The 17,933-nt window shown below is 47.4% G+C and overlaps 1 protein-coding gene across 5 annotated transcripts in view; it reads right to left on the reverse strand.

The window, feature by feature from the left end:
* nfasca (neurofascin homolog (chicken) a) overlaps positions 1-17,933 on the reverse strand; it is a 272,340-nt gene that overhangs the window by 17,091 nt on the left and 237,316 nt on the right. For all 5 annotated transcript variants that reach the window (XM_080209758.1, XM_080209761.1, XM_080209760.1 and 2 more), the window contains 3 exons: positions 11,543-11,659; positions 8,635-8,787; positions 2,645-2,776 (listed from right to left, as the gene is read on the reverse strand). In XM_080209758.1, the coding sequence (XP_080065884.1) occupies positions 2,645-2,776; positions 8,635-8,787; positions 11,543-11,659 (402 nt within the window). The remainder of the gene's footprint in view (positions 1-2,644; positions 2,777-8,634; positions 8,788-11,542; positions 11,660-17,933) is intronic.

Genomic DNA, 17,933 nt, shown 5'->3' on the forward strand with positions numbered 1-17,933 from the left:
TCAACGGGCAGAGAATTCCAGAGATTCACCACCCTTTGAGTGAAGAAGTTCCTCCTCAACTCCGTTCTAAACCACCCCCCTTTTATCTTGAGGCTGTGCCCCCTAGTCCTACTGTCTTTTTTGAGTGGGAAGAGTCTCTCCACCTCTATCCTATCCATCCCATTCATCATCTTATACGTCTCAATGAGATCTCCCCTCATTCTTCTAAACTCTAACGAGTACAAGCCCAGTTTATTCAGCCTCTCCTCATAGCTCAACCCCCTCAACTCCGGTATCAGCCTAGTAAACCTCCTCTGCACTCCCTCCAAGGCCAAAATATCTTTGCGCAGGTGTGGCGCCCAAAACTGCACACAGTACTCCAGCTGCGGCCTCACCAATGCCCTATACAGCTGCAGCAAGACCTCCCTACTTTTATATTCAATCCCTTTCGCTATGAAGGCCAGCATCCCATTCGCCTTCCTGACCACCTGCTGCACCTGCAAGCTGGGTTTTTGCGACTCATGCACAAGGACCCCGAGGTCCCTCTGCACCGTCGCCTGCTGCAGTTTTTCGCCCCGTAAGTAATAGTCCTTCCTACCATTCTTCCTACCAAAGTGGACCACCTCACACTTGCCAACATTAAATTCCATTTGCCATTTCCTGGCCCATTCGCCCAGCCTATCTAGAGTAAGTCAGTCTTCTGAGTAAGTAGCGGTATTGGTGGGCTTTCTTAACTGTAGTGTCAGCATGGAGGAACCAGGATAGGTTTTAGTGATGTGGACACCTAAACACTTGAAACTTTCGACCATTTCTACTTCGTCCCCATTGATGTAGGCAGGACCATGTCCTCCACTACGCACCCGGAAGTCGATGACTATCTCCTTCGTTTTGTTGACATTGAGGGAGAGATTATTATTGCCGCACCAGTTCACCAGATTCTCTATCTCACTCCTGTACTCTGTCTCATCATTGTTTGAGGTCCGACGCACTACGGTGGTGTCATCAGCAAATCGAGTTGGAGGGGAATTTAGCCACACAGTCATAGGTGTATAAAGAATATAGTAAGGGCCTGAGGATACAGCCTTGTGGGGCACCAGTGTTGAGGATGATCGTGGAGGAGGTGTTGTTGCCTATTTTTACTTGATTGCGGTCTGTTTGGGTTCGGAAGTTAGTGATCCTGGAGACTGTGGTGGAGATAGATTCAATCATGGTTTTCAAAAGGGAATTGGATTGTTATCTGAAGGCAAACTAACTGCAAGGGTATGGGGGAAAAGACAGGGCAGGGGGACCAACTGTGAGTTGCACAACTGAGAGTTAGTATGGATGTGATGGGCTGAAGGGAATCCTTCTGTGCTGCAATCACTCTGTGGGTCTTTACATTTGTAGCTTGCCTGTTCTCTGATCATTCCGAGATCCAATCCCAAAACGGAGGCCTAAGCAAATGAGGTAAAAGGTTTTAGGGCGTCACTCTCTCTTTAACTCAGTCCCATTGAAACTCTCAGCTATGCACCAGGCGTTAAACCTGCCCACCCCCAATCTCACCCCATGTAGATGCTGGGGGTCATCACAGAAAACAAGGTAAAGTTGCCATCATTCCAGGAGACCATGGACTGCTCTCCCCATTGAAGGGGGGAGAGCTGACTGGCGGTAATTTAACTTGAGGGTCATAGAATCATTGAATCCCTACAGTGCAGAAGGAGGCCATTCAGCCCAACAGGTCTGCACTGACATCAATCCCACCCAGGCCCTATCCCCGAAAGCCCACATATTTAGCATACTAATCCTTCTAGCATACACATCCCGGGACACTTCATGTTGCAGTATCTGTAACCCCCATGACTTGCCTGGGCTTGCAACATCTCACTTACTGTCCTGTCTGGAGACAACACACATCTCTTTAACCTGTGCTTAATGCTATCTCCACTCACGTTGTCTGCACCTTTAAGGCTTGATTAGCTGTAAAGACTGGCATTCTAATCAGTATTCTGTAAGCTGTCCCGTTTGTGATCAGAACTCCCCACTCACCTGATGAAGGAGCAGTACTCCGAAAGCTAGTGGCGTTTTCTACCAAATAAACCTGTTGGGCTTTAACCTGGTGTTGTGAGACTTCTTAATGTGCTTACCCCAGTCCAACACCGGCATCTCCACGTCACAGCTCATTCCACACACATACCACCCTCTGTGTAAAAAAGTTGCTCATCGGGTTCCCATTAATTCTTTCCCCTCGTAGCTGGGAATTCAATGAATAAAATCTGGAATATTAAACTGGTCAATGGTGACCGTGATATCAATTGTTGTAAAAACCCAACCGGTTCACTAATGTCCTTTGGGGAAGGAAATCTGCCGTCCTTACCCGGTCTGGCCTACATGTGACTCCAGACCCACAGCTACGGGGTTGTCTCTTAAATGCCCCTCTGAAATGTGGGCAAAACACTCAATTCAAGGGCAATTAGGGATGGAAAACAAGTGTTGACCCAGTCAGTGACGCTCGCATCCCATGAGAGATTAAATTAAAAACCCAGGAAATTTGAAACTTGGGAGACTGACTGGGTTGGACTCGAGCTGACAGAGACTTGGGTTACTCTGAGTGGGGGTCTGCTTCCCTCCCACTGGGAATGCCAGCACCCTCCCCACCCCCAATCCCAGCTTGAAACTCAGCTCTTACCTGGGTATTTGCCTCCGCGACTTCTCTTTATAAAACAGACGATCAGGAGAATGAGTACCAGCAGTGCCACAGCACACATCAGGCCAATGAACCAGCCCTGCGTCGCAATGTCTACGTGACTATTAGTGAAAGCTGCAAGAGAATAATAGCGAGACATCCTTATAAAGGAGAATCTGCTTCATTGTTAAACACCTGAAGAAACAACAGACTAACATGCATTCTTCTTTTTAACTCAAGCTTCTTTGTTCTTTAGAATCCTTACAGTGCAGAAGGAGGCCATTTGGCCCATTGAGTCTGCACCAGCCACAATCCCTATCCCCGTAACCCCATGCTTGGGTGAGTTTGAAAGAGTTTCAAAGTCTTGTTTCCTTCAATTCCCACCTAAATACTCCTTTTATTTATTTAATTGTTGCTCTTTTGCATTCTGCCGCTCTGTAATTAATTTGATTCTACCTTTTGGTTTCTCCTGGCCACTCCCAATCCATGCCATTTTGATCAGCTGACTCCCCACGCTGACCTGTAATTGGTTGTCAGACATGTTGAGACGTAGGTCAAGGGCGCTGTCCCAGAAACCTTCAGGACTTCTGTGCACTCCCCCACCTCCCCAACCCATAGCATGGCAAAGTGGAGATGAGGAATTGACAATGGCAATCTACAGTATCACGTTGCCATGGTAGATGCTGCCAGGCGGATAAACTTCCTCTATAACTTATATTGTACTCCAAAATCCCAAAGAGCTGTTCCATTATCATGGAGTCCTCGAACACCACAAGGTGCATCAGCACCAGGAGGGCCTCTGACACCTTGGGATCCTCCAACACAATTGAGGTCCTCCAACATGACTGGGGTCCTCCAACACCATGGGAGTTCTCCAATGCCATGGGAGTTCTCCAACGCCATGGGAGTTTTTCAACGCCATGGGAGTTTTCCAATGCCATGGGAGTTCTCCAACACCATGGGAGTTCTCCAATGCCGTGGGGGTCCTCCAACAACATGGGGTCCACCAAGATCACAGGGGTCCTCTAATGCCTGAGTGCCTCCTATAACTTGGGGTCTTCCAACACCATGAGGGTCCTCCAAAATCAAAAGTGTAATGACTGCAGACTATTGAGGCTGGCCTATTGGAGTATGAACTCCCTGGTTAAGGAGTCAATTAATGTGCCAATCAGGGAGTCTTTGCCTTGTATTTAACCGGGTGTGTCAGTTCCTCTGGCACCCCCGAAGATGACTGATAGCACTCTGTGTGCTGCTGCTGTTGGAATTGTAAATAAAGGAATCTTGCCAAAGGGATTTCTGCCACTGATGACTAATTACAAGTAGGTCCTCAAATATCATAAATATCAATCTGAAGCATTGGCTGAGAAGATATAAAGGTTGAGAGGAAATTTAATCTGACCCAATTCCTGGATTGAGATGTTCGGCTGGACAGGTTGTTGGAATTGGATCCAAATCAAATTAATAGTTACTGCTTTACAGTTCAGGTTAAATTAGTCACTGTGTCAGTGTTCTGGTTAAATTAATTACTGTATCAGTACTCAGGTTAAATTAGTTACCGCATTAAGGTTTTGGTTAAATTAATTGTGATGTCAGGGTTCCGAGTTAAACCTGATATTTAATCACTTACCCAACTGGTAACTGTAATCACATGTCCTGAATTCCACTCATTTCTATAACATGGTACATGGTAACTTTGAGATAATTTATCCACTCTACAAGTCACAGTTAGTCTGCATAACACAAAAAAACCGGCGCCCAGAGTGGTTTAGATCACTGCGAAAGAGAAATTGAACTTTTAACCGTTGGTGAGTTGGCGAATTGGCTTTGAGTTGTGTGTGTGGTTGGTACAATCCTCAAACAGAAAGGTTGGGAGTTTCCTGTGGGACTCCGCCCTCTCCGCAGCCACAGCATTGAGGGAATTCACTTGCGTGAAATCCAACACTATCACAGGCATGGACTAACTTGATCAGACAGTCGATGGAAACTGCGCCTACCCCAAAACTTCCTTCGAAACAATGATGGGAGGAGCTGGGAAGGGCCTGAGGAAATTCACGCTGTAGAAATTCATTGATGAAGTTCACAGGGTTTCGCTAAGGTGACGGATGCTTCAGCATCCCTGGAGAATGGCTCACTGGCTTTGCCTCCCATTCGGTCTCGTGTCACTCATTTCCAGAATCATTTTGCTGCGTCTCAGCAGCTGATCTGCCTTCATAAAACCCCATTCATCAGTCCCTCCGCACTCCAGCTCACATCTTAACGCCAACTCCGCAGCACCTTCCCCAGCCGTGGGTACAGTGCTGCCTGGTTTCTGAGCTGGGAGGTGCAACGCCCTCTCCAGAGACGCGAGCAAAAACTCGGTGCATAGAAACATTGTTTAATAGGAGCAGGAGAAGGCCATTTGGCCCTTCGAGCCTGCTCCACCACCATTCATTATGATCATGGCTGACCATCCAACTCAATGGCCTGATCCCACCTTTCCCTCCGTATCCTCTGATCCCCTTTGTCCCAAGTGTTATATTCAACTGCTTCTGGAAAACATACATGGCTCGACCTTCCACCTCGCCACGCTCGTCGATCAGAGGAACGAGCCGGGAAAAATAGCGTGAGAGGCCAAAAACGAATTGAGGCACTAACTCAATTCAGCCTAATTATGCTACAAATGCTTCAATCTCTTGAGTGCTAATAACATACAGAACGCAAGACGTAACTGCAGTGCCCATCTGAACCATCAGATGGGGGTAACAAGCATATAAATCAGAACACAATTGACCCCAGCAATACAAAGATCCAACATCAGGGGGAGATGTTTATCGTAAAACAAAATACCTCTAAATGGCTAATTAACCACCCAGAGACACTGAGTCAAGAGGAATCCCTCCAGGATTAGCTCCTCAAATCAACTGTGTACTCAAGACTCCAAAAAAAAGTTTCCAGGGGCATTAAGCACACACACACACACTCATACATATGCATGGACTGCACACACACACATACATGCATTCAAACATATACACACATCTACACCTACACGCGTACTCACATATATGCACTCACTCATGCTCACACACACGCACTCATAAACACACACACACAGAATGCACACACACACATGCACGCACTCAAACATGCACACACACATACTCGGTTGTACATACACAAACATGCACTTACACCCACACACATGCACACACACCTACACCTACACATATACTTACATACACACTCACGCTCACACATACGCACTCACACACACACGCACAGATTGCACATGCACAAGCACGCACTCAAACATGTACACACACATGCTCAGAAGCACACACAGATATGCACACACATAAACATGCACTCACACCCACATACAAGCACACATCTATACCTACATACTTACATATACACACACACACAGATTATGCATGCATGCACTCAAACATGCACACACACTTGCTCACTTGCATGCACACACACGGCCATGCACACACGTGTGGACACACAAACATGCACTCATACCCATACACGCAATCTACACTGACTTACATACATGCACTCACTCATGCTCACACACATGCACTCACAAACACACACACAGACGTGCACACATGCAAATACACATGCACACATATGTTCAACACACATGCACTCATACACTCACATGTGCACATACACACACACACACACACACATGTGCACATACCACCTGTAACCACACAATCTCACAGCGCATGCATAACACACGAAACATGAAGCGCTAACATTGCTCCACATAAAGCAATGATCACAGACCAACGATCCAAACCCAGTCTGGGGGGGCAGACTGCTTTGTTACTATTGTGCAATCACTGAGAAGCAGAGATATTCATCCAGATTTAACTGGCTGAAACCAAGCTTCTTTGGATAATATTTACAGTGTTTATTGCGGGGTTTGTTAGTGAAGTCACCGCACTAGTTTTGGGTCTGAATAGATGGTGATTATTAGTTCCAGTTGAAGTCTGTATGAAGCAGACTTGTGAACTGAACCTCATGAGGACTCTGGACTGAGTGGATAGGGAGAAAGCTTTTACATTAGAGCAGAAAGAGTCGGGAAGCAGAGGGCATTGATTTAAGCTGTTTGGCAAAAGAACCAAGGTCAACAGGGGGGAAAATATTCTTACGCAGCGAATGGTTAGGATCTGGAACGTACTGCCTGAGTGTTTGATGGAGGCAGCTTCCACTGTAGCTGTGAAACGAGAATTGGATCATTGTCTGAAGAGACACATTCCACAGTGGTTAGCACGGCTGCCTCACAGCGCCGGGGAGCCCAGGTTGGGTCACTGTCTGTGTGGAGTCTGCACATTCTCCCCGTGACTGCGTGGGTTTCCTCCGCGTGTGCCGGTTTCCTCCCACAGTCTGAAAGATGTGCTGGTTAGGCAGATTGGTCATGCTAAATTCTCCCTCAGTGTACCCGAACAGGCGCCAGAGTGCGGTGACTAGGGGATTTTCACAGTAATTTCATTACCGTGTTAATGTAAGCCTACTTGTGACACTAATAAAAAACTTAAAATTTAAAACTTTAAATTTAAGGCAATGGAACTTCACAGGCATGATGGGCCAAATGGCCCCCTTCTGTTCCATTCAGTAAATGGCAGAATCATTAAGAGTACTGATAGGCAGAAGGATCTGGGTGTACAGGTCACTGAAAGTGGCAACCCAGGTGGAGAAGGTAGCCAAGAAGGCATATGGCATCCTTGTCTTCAAGGGCTGGGACACTGAATTTAAAAATTGGCAACTCATGTTGCAGCTTTATAGAACCTTCGTGAGGCCACGCTTGGAATATAGTGTTCAATTCTGGTCATCACAGTGCCAGAAGGACGTGGAGGCTTTGGAGAGGGTACAGAAAAGATTTACCAGGATGTTGCCTGGTATGGAGGGCATTGGCTATGAGGAGGGGTTGGAGAAACTTGGTTTGTTCTCGCTGGAATGATGGAAGTTGAGGGACGACCTGATTGAAGTCTACAAGGTTATGAGGAGCGTGGACAGAGTGGATAGTCAGAAGCTTTTTCCCAGGGTGGAAGAGTCAATTACTAGGGGGCATAGGTTTAATGTGTGAGGGGCAAGGTTTAAAGGAGATGTACGAGGCAATTTTTAACAGAGAGTGTGTGGGTGCCTGGAACTCACTGCCGGGGAGGTAGTGGAAGCGGATATGAAGTGAGTTGTAAGGGGCATCTTGACAAATACATAAATAGGATGGGAATGGAGGGATATGGTGCCTGGAAGGGTAGGGGGTTTTAGTTCAGTTGGGCAGCATGGTCGGTGCCAGGCTTGGAGGGACGAAGGGCTTGCTCCTGTGCTGTCTTGAACCATTCTATGTTTCCAAGAAAGGCCAACTCTGTCTACTTTGTGAGCTTTGCAAAGAAGGTGGGCCCCATTCCACCTTGAGTTGGGTCTCTCGGTAAGCTATCAGCAGATGACATGCCCTTGAAGTGGCCCAGATGCCAAGAGCTACTCTCATGGACACACTCGCAACTGGCTCTCCAGGTGCAGAGGTTAAGGTGCTGGGTGGGCGTGCAGGAATCTCAAGCACAGAGGTCAGGATACCACCACAGTCAAATTAACAGCCACACTCCGGGGGAAGGGGGGGAGATGCTGAAACAGAGATTCATTGTTCATTGTCCCTTGTTCATTGCTCTGTAGATATCCCACTCACAAGTCTAACTGATTCACAAATGGGGGGGCTGAACTCGGAGCGGGATCCCCTGCATTGCTCCCATTGAGTGGAGCCTGACTTTAGACGATCAAATCAAGCTGGAAGATAGCAGATAATCCCTTCTGTAAGAAGCAATACTGACCAGCCATGCACAGCCAATAGAATGCAAGCACATGCACACTTTGAAAACTAGTGGCTGGTTTGTCTCGAGCCAGATTGGCTATTCAACCGTACGTATATCTCAATGGCGGACGCAGGTAAGAGACAGAAGTGCGAATACAGACATGCGCCTGGAGGTTCTCTCCAGCCTCACCTGGGCTGGTCTCAATGGTAGTAGTGTTGCTGCTTATTGTTTTGAACAGGGTGGAAAACACTCTGACTTTGTACAGTGTCCCGGGCGTTAGACCCAGGATCTGGACAGCGCTCTGACCCGCCTTTACGTGCGTCTGTTTCACCGTACCGTTACCTGTTGGGAGTGCACGAGGGAGACAAGAAACTTGGGTCAACGTTTTGGAGACAAGCTCAGGTGGTCTAAGCAGAGCTGAATAATCAAGTCCCAGGACATCTAGAACGTTTCAGACCTGTTCCAGCTCTCTAATCATCATGTCAACCGTTCCCCCCGCCCAGGTCAAGAATAAGATGGATTGGAGACAGGACCAAGTTCCCTTTACACTGCCCCAAAACCATGAGAGTGACATCTATTGGGCCAGGGTGACATTGTTCAACTTACCAAACACCAGACATGTTGTGGTCTTCCCACTGCCCATTTGGAGGGCAGATTGTACCTGTGCCCTCAGTTGGACAGGGAAGAGGGTTGGGGTGGGGTGGGAGAGGAGGTAGGTTATTTAGACTCCCAATAGACATGGCTGCTGCCCACACTGGGGAGTGAGAAATGCCTCCATGTTTGGGCCGAGCGAGGGAAGGATTAGTGCGGCAACTCATGCCCAGTGGAATTTGGAGTGAGATAGCCCTAACCCCTGCCATGTTGGCCCACCTCTGCTTCTAGTGGTCAAATGGAGGGGGGAGTATGTGGGGGTGGGGGGGAATCCTTCTCAGCCTGGGAGACGTAACAACACTGAGGCTTTGGGCAGATATTATTTGACTGAAATCTGTGTGAGCCAGAGATTTGTGTGCTGGTCATCACAACTCTCGGTCTCCCACCCCGACCATTTCGGTGTGGACCTTCCATCAGATACTTGGGTGGTGGATTCCAAATGAGGCTGAAGGACCTGGAAGTCCTACTGTGGGGGAGGGAGTAAATTGGGCATTTACCCCCCCTGGGAGGAGGACTTGGATTGTAGAGTGTTGGGCCCATGTGCTCCGTGTCAGGAATGCTGCGGGTGCAATGGGAGGAGCAGTTGGCTTTGTAGATAGCTTCAGAACCTTCTAATACTCTGTTGCACTCCTCACTATACCCTCCCCTAGTGTCCCTCCCATTACTTCCTCCCTACAGACCCTCATCCTCCCCTAGCCTCCCTCCCTTTAATAACCCTTACCACTAACCTTCCTTGCCTCAGCATTACCCTCGCTGTCCAGCATAACAACCCTCTCTCCGTGTCGCCTTTCCCCAGCTCCCCTCTGTATCTTCCCCCTCTCACCCAGTGTCTCCTGTACCCCCCTCCATCCCCTTTCTCCGTTGTTCCCTTGTCCCCATGTTCCCCTCTTTCCCTCCCATGCTTCCTCCTGTCACCAACATCCTCCCTCCTGACACCAAGCCCCCTGCTCCTTACACCATAAGACGATAAGATGTAGGAGCAGGATTAGGCCACTCTGCCCATCGAGTCTGCTCCACCATTCAATCATGGCTGAAACTTTTCTCATCCCCATTCTTCTGCCTTTTCCCCATAACCCCTGATCCCCTTATTAATCAAGAACCTATCTATCTCTGTCTTAAAGACACTCAATGACCCGGCCTCCACAGCCTTCTGTGGCAAAGAGTTCCACAGATTCACCACATTCTGGCTAAAGAAATTCCTCCTCCTCTCAGTTTTAAAGGATCGTCCCTTTAGCCTGAGGTTGTGCCCTCTGGCTCTAGTTTTTCCTACTAATGGAAACATCCTCTCCATGTCCACTCTATCCAGGCCACACTGTGTCCTGTAAGCTTCAATAAGATCCCCCCTCATCCTTCTAAACTCCAACGAGTACAGACCCAAAGTCCTCAACTGTTTCTCATACGACAAGCTCTTCATTCCAGGGATCATTCTTGATAACCTCCTCTGGACCTTTTGCAAGGCCAGCACATCCTTCCTTAGATATAGGGCCCAAAACTGCTCACAATGCTCCAAATGGGGTCTGATCAGAGCCTTATACAGCCTCAGAAGTACATCCCTGCTCGTGTATTCTAGTTCTCTGAACATGAATGCTAACATTGCATTTGTCTTCCTAACTGCTGACTGAACCTGCATGATAACCTTAAGAGAACCTTGAACAATAATTCCCTCTGTGTTTCTGATTTCCTAAGCATTTTCCCATTTCAAAAATAGTCCATGCCTCCATTCCTCCTTCCAAAGTGCATAACCTCACACTTTTCCACATTGTATTCCATCTGCCACTTCTTTGCCAACTCTCCTACACTGTCAAAGTCCTTGCTTCCCTGATACTACCTGTCCCTATCTTTGAATCATCTGCACACTTCGCAACAGTACCTTCAGTTCCTTCCTCCAAATCGTTAATGTAAATTGTGAAAAGTTGTGGTCCCAGCACTGACCCCTGAGGCCCACCACTGGTCACCGGCTGCCATCCTGAAAAAGACCCCTTTATCCCCACTCTCTGCCTTCTGCCAATCCTCTATTATATCAGGGTCTTACCCTTATTACCAGGGGCACTTAACTTATTTAACCGTCTCCTGTGCGGCACCTTGTCAAAGGCCTTCTGGAAATCTAAATAAATCACGTCCACTGGTTCTCCTTTATCTAACTTCCTTGTTACCTCCTCAAAGACCCCATCCCCCCCACTCCTGACACAAACGCTCCCCCCTCCCCAGCAACCCTTGTATCCCCTTACAGCGGTGGAGATCAGTGACTATTTCGAAGTGAACCTTAAACTTCAAATAACTGCAACGAATGCAACAAGCTGGTGGGTGCGGACACAAGTGGACAATCCCAGAGCCCCTGTGTGGACATTCGGCGTCTGACCCCTGACCTCAGTCCCACTCCCACCACCTCCCTCCCAGCTCATCCCTCCCCTGACCTGCTGAGAACTCCACATCGCACGGTGCTTACTGTGAATGTATTCAACCGTAAAGTCAGCCAGTTCACTCGGGAAGGTGTGACTCCATGTGACATTGATGGAGTCATTGCCTGCTGATGTGGAGAGATTCCATATCCTATCGAGAGTTTCTATTAGACAGGCATCAGAGACAGAGTTAGTGGGAGGCTCAGTTTAGACACAGGGGATGCAACGATCGTTCAGTCACTGTCCCTCTCACACTCTTTTTTCAATTGTATTCTACTGTGCAGACACAAGACGAGATAGGCTGGCACGATCGTCAATCTAACAGCAACCTCGTCATGCCCAAGTATTCAAACATATCCAATGCTAAAAGGGCCATCAAGTGATGGTGTATTATAGTTTACTCAGCGAGTCCATGTTGCTCTGGAAACACGTACTGTTACACACATGTTGTGGTCAGGAGTTATGGATAGGATCATATGGGTAATAGATTCCCTACAAGTGCAGAAGGAGGCCATTTGGCCCATTGAGATTGCACTAGTAACAAACCCATCCAGGCCCTATTCCCCCGTAACCCCACATATTTACTCCGCTAATCCCCCGATTCTAAGGGGCAATTTAGTCCGGCCAATCTACCTCACCTACACATCATTGAATACTAAGGGTTAATTTAGCATGGCCAATCCACCCAACCTATACATCTTTGGACACTAAGGGGCAACTTACCATGGCTAATTCATCTAACCTACACATCTTTGGACACTAAAGGGCAATTTAGCATGTCCAATTCATCTAATCTACACATCTTTGGACACTAAGCGGCAATTTAGCATGGCCAATCCACCTAACCCACATATCTTTGGAGACTGGGGGCAAACCAGAGCACTCGGAGAAAACCCCCTCTGACGGTCAGGTTCTTTCCATCACATGGCTAACCAGAAATCTCTCCTGATCTCATCATCTGCCATTGGCACGTGTTGGAAAGACTTGCAGTTGTTTATCTGCTTGGCAACACCTTCCTTGGCCCCAGTCTTTCCAGATAACCAGTATCACTCTGATAAATCTGCCCTGCACCCTTCTCCAAGAATTTGACACCCTTCATAAAGTGTGCTACCCACAATTGCACATGATCTGATGGTTGAAAAGAGTGCCCACAAAACAGTTAGTAAAACATGAACTGCTCAGGGGAAAATGGTAGCATCGTGGTTATGTTACTGGACTTGTCATCCAACAAAGCTGAATTAATGCTCTGGAGAGACGCGTTCAAATCCCAACATGGCACCTGGGGGGGATTTAAGTTCAATTCATTGATACATCTGGAATCATGGGCACAATCTTGTTTGGCGACAGAGAGCATTTAATCAGGTGGTGGATACGTCCGCTCCCACCTCCACCCTCCTTCCCCTTGACCACTCACCTGTGCCCCTCCTCAATATGATGCCTTGGGTAGTTGCTGTACCAGCATCAGCCACTGCTTCCCCAATGGCACCACTGAGTACAGAGAAGCTGATTGGCTGGTAGCTCTGTGGAGACGTGGCTTCCGTCCTGGGGTCCTTGATCCCGAGGAAAGCCAGAGACTGTCTTGTTAAGTGCCTGTCTTCCCCAAAAAAAAAGAAATGACGTGGAGCCCTGCAGGCTCCAGATGATGGCTGGGGTCTTTGCTGTCTCCACAGCATTCTTTCCCGTTAAACTACCAGATCCTCATAAAAACCCATCTGGTTCACCAATGTCCTTCAGGGGAGGAAATCTGCCATCTTTAGCTGGTCTGGCCTACATGGGTCTCTTAATTGCCCTTTAAAATGGCCAAGCAATCCATGGAGTTGTAGGGAGATGGTTGGGTAATGGTATTGTCGTTGGATTAATAATCCAGAGCCCCAGGGCAATGCTCTTGGGACCCGCGTTTGAATCTATTCAACCATGCATTTACCCACCCAATCCCCCTATTCCTATACTCACTAGCACGAGGCACTGGGAGCAATCCAGAGATTACAACCTTTGATGTCTTACTTTTCAATCTGCTACTTAGTTACCTGAAGTCTTGCTGCTGGACCTCATCCTTCTTTTGTCCTCGATTAATATTTTTTTTTAAGCGGGGAAGAGAAAAGGAACAAGCAGTTTAAAATCACAGAAAGGTTTCAGCAACATCCCAACTGTTGTCTCTCATTCCCACTGAATTATACTTCTTTTCTCACTTTCCTTTCTTTCTGTGGGTTCGAATCCCACCACGGCAGATGGTGAAATTTCAATTCAATGAAAATCTGGGATTAAAAGTCTAATGATGACCATGAAACCATTATGTAAAAGCCCATCTGGTTCACTAATGTCCTTTAGGGAGGGAAATCTGCCATCCTTATCCGGTCTGGCCTACATGTGACTTCAGAGCCACACAGCAATGTGGTTGATTCTTAAATGCCCTCAGGAATGGATAATAAATGTAGCCGTGCCAGTAATACTCAGATCCCAAGAACAATCTTTTTTCGAAAGTGGCTTTTGAGGCAGAGAGCATAACATTGGCTAACAATCTCCAGAACATTCCAGCTTAACTCACATAAAGAACGGAAGGTGTGAAAGGAGGTGTAATTCAGTGGGAGCGAGAGACAAGAACTGGGATTTGGATGGGGTAAAATGGGCGGCACGGTGGCCCAGTGGTCAGCACAGCTGCCTCACAGCGCCAGGGACCCGGGTTCAAATCCAGCCTTGAGTCACTGTCTGTCTGGAGTTTGCACTTTCTCTCCGTGTCTGTGCGGGTTTCCTCCGGGTGCTCCGGTTTCCTCCCACACACCAAAGATGTGCGGGTTAGATAGATTGGCCATGTTAAAATTGATCTTAGTATTAGGTGATTGGCAGTGTCGATATGTGGGATTATGGGAATAGCGTCTGGGTGGGATTGTGGTCGGTGCAGACTCGATGGGCCAAATGGCCTCCTTCTGCACTGTAGAGATTCTATGAAACTTTTCTGCGAATTTAAATGGCCAGTTCCTTCTTCCTGTCTCATTAAAAAAAAAAATTAGTCAAAGACACAAGAGCTTGAGGTGTTGCAGCAAGACATTAGGAAGCTAAGTAGCAGATTGAAAAGCAGAACCTCGGAGGTTGTAATCTCCAGATTACTCCCGGTGTTACGTGCTAGTGATTATGGAAATAGGAGGATTGGGCAAATCAGTGTATGGCTGAAGAGATGGTGCAGGAGAAATGGTTTAGTTTCCTGGATCACTGGGCCTGTTTCTGGGGAAGGTGGGACCTGTACAAATCGGAGAGGTTGCACCTGACTGGGATGGGACCAACATCCTTGCGGGGAGGTTGGCCAGTGCTGCTGCAGGGGGGTAGGAATAGAGGGTTGAACTAATTTGGTTTGGGGGTGGGGTGGGTTACAGTGGAAGCACAGTGGGGGGTGATGCACAGCCAAATATAGAAGTAAACCCAAGTCAGTCTGGAAGGCAGAGCAACTACAGACATGATGGCAGACATAGGGGGAGCCCTAGAAGAACGCAGAAAGTGCAGAAAAGAAAAATAAGGAGAAGGAGAGGGGTGGGGACATGATAAAACAATAGCAAGTAAATTAAAGGAAATTCCAATGTGTTTTGTAAGTACATTAAGGCCAAGAAGGTAACCAGGAAAGACTAGGGCCCATTAGGGACCAGAGCGGCAATGTGTATCTGGAGCCTAAATATGTGGCTGAGATACTAAGTGAATATTTTGCATCTGTGTTTACTGTAGAGAAGGGCGATGTGTGTATAAAAAGCAGGGAAAGGGATTGGGATATAATTGAATAGATTAGCACTGAGAGGGAGGAGGCCTGAGTGGTTTTAGCGGGATTAAAAGTGGACAAGTCCCCAGACCCAGATGAGATGTATCCTAGGCTGCTGTGTGAGGCAAGGGGGGAGATTGAAGGGGCTCTGACGCTAACTTTCAAAACCTATCTGGCCACAGGAGAGGTCCCAGAGGACTGGAGGGTAGTTAATGTGGTACCATTATTCACAAAGGTAGTAGGGAAAAAACAAAGTAATTACAGGCCAGTGAGTCTAATATCAGTGGCAGGGGAAATATTGGAAAACAATTCTGAGGGATAGAATCAATCTCCATTTGGAGGAACAGGGGTTAATCAGCGATCGTCAGCATGGCTTTGTCAAGGGTATATCATGTCTAATAAATTTGATTGAGTTTCTAGAAGATGACTTTTGTGTGTAGATGAGGGCAGTGCAGTTGATGCCGTCTATACGGGCTTCAGTAAGGCTTCTGACAAAGTCTCGCATGGGAGATTGTTCAGGATGGTAAGAACATGAGGGATCCAGACTAATTGGATCCAAAATCGACTTAGTGGCAGAAGGCAAGGCGATGGTTGAAGGCTGTTTTGGAAGTCTGTGTCCAGTGGAGTTCGGTGGGTAGTAGTGCAGGGTCCCTTTGCTGTTAGTGCACATTAATATCTAGATGCGAGGGTGGGGAGTATGATCAGTAAGTTTGCAGATGACAAGAAAATTGGTGGTGTGCTAAACATTGAGGATGATATGGACAGGCTGGTCAGAGGGCAGAATAGAGGCAAATGGAATTTACAACTGAAAAGTATGAGGTGATGTATTTTGGGAAGACTAACAAGGCAAGGGAATACACAATGAACGGTAGGACGCTAGGAAGTGCAGGGGACCAGAGGAACTTTGGGTTGCATGTCCAAAGATTCCTGAAAGCAGCAGAAGAGGTAGACTAGATGGTTAAGAAGGCATATAGGATACTTGCTATTATTAGCCAAGGCATAGAATATAAGAGCAGGGAGGTTGTGATGGAACTGTATAAAACACTCGTTAGGCCACAGCTAGAGTACTGTCACTACACTATAGGAAGGATGTGATTGCACTGGGGAGGGTGCAGAGGAGATGTTCTAGGATGCTGCCTGGGCTGGAGCGTTTCAGCTTTGAGAGAGGCTGGACAGGCTGGGGTTGTTTTCCTCGGAGCAGAGGAGGCTGAGGGGGGAACATAATTGAGGTGTACAAAATTATGAGGGACATAGGTCGAGTAGATAGGAAGGAACTTTTTCCCTTAGTGGAGGGGTCAATAACCAGGGGGCAGAGATTTAAGGTAGGGGGCAGGAGATTTAGAGGGGATTTGAGGAAAAACCTCTTCGCCCAGAGGGTGGTGAGAATCCGGAACTCACTGACTGATAGGGTGGTGAAGCGGGGGATCCCTCACAACATTTAAGAAACATTCAGATGAACACTTGAAATGCCATAGCGGACAAGGCTACGGACCAAATGCTGGAAAATAGGGTTAAAATAGATAGGTACTTGATGGCTGGTGCAGATCTGATGGGCTGAAGGGCTTCTCTCTGTGTTGTAAAGCACCATGGGGTGAGATTATATGGCCTCGCTTGCCCCAAAACCGTAAAATCCCACGTGAGGTCAATGGACTTTTCCATGGTCAGCCCCTTGACTGCTCCAGTTCCCGTGGTGGGCGGACGGTAAAATTCCGACCATATACCAAGAATATTAAATTTAAGATTGTGTCCAACCATAAAGAAGAACTGAGCTATCACTGTGTCCGATAGATGGAACCCACATCAACGGTTTTGCCTTCAGAAATGCAATCACAATACATTCTCGCTTCTTAACGTTGTTCGACTCTTAATTGACCTCTTGAGGTTTTTCAGTGAGTCAATTTGTACCAAAACAACTGCAGGACAATCAGCTCACCACCACATTCCTCACGCTAACTAAAAGGGGGCACAATAAATGCCAACCTTACCAAGCATACCCCTATCCCAGGAATTAATTCTTTTAAAGAATTGATTTGGTGTTTTCCTTAATCTACACGCATTCCCAGTTCACTGCCGTCCCTTTGAGGCCACACGGAATGACAAATACATCGGTCAGAATTCTACCGGCACACCAGAATCGGGGCGGGCGAGGCTCGCAGAACGGCATTCACCGTTGGCCTCGGGCAGGATCTAATGAGCCTCAGGCGGGCGAGGTGGTAAAATTCCGGTGATCGAGCGAGACGAAGCACAGAATGGCTCAATAGAGAGATTGACTTTCTAACTGGGGCTAAGAGAGGAAGGTGGGCTAGCACGGAGGAAGTTTCAGTGGGCCAAACGGACTCTCTCCTGAGCTTGCAATTTTTAATGATTCCACAATTGACCTCAGTTTGCCCAATTAAGGCACATTAACTTTGCTGAAAAGTCCCAGTTAACCTGGGACAGAAACGGTACAGATCATTGCATCCCCTAGAGACATTGTTGTTAAGATCAAATGTAAATAACATATTGGAGCACAAAAGGACAACACTTAAGAAACAACTTCGAGTAACGTTAAGTGGAAGGAGCCGCAGTCTGAATTACTTGTTAACGGGGAAAAGAAAACACAGGACACAAAACCACATTATTTCACCTCCTTCTTATACCCACCATCCCAACCTGGTATATCTCTGTGCTTTCACTGTGTGTGAACAGTTGGGAAG

This window comes from Carcharhinus amblyrhynchos, chromosome 22 (genome assembly GCF_965287045.1).
Source record: "Carcharhinus amblyrhynchos chromosome 22, sCarAmb.v2.hapA, whole genome shotgun sequence".
Lineage (NCBI taxonomy): Eukaryota > Metazoa > Chordata > Chondrichthyes > Carcharhiniformes > Carcharhinidae > Carcharhinus > Carcharhinus amblyrhynchos.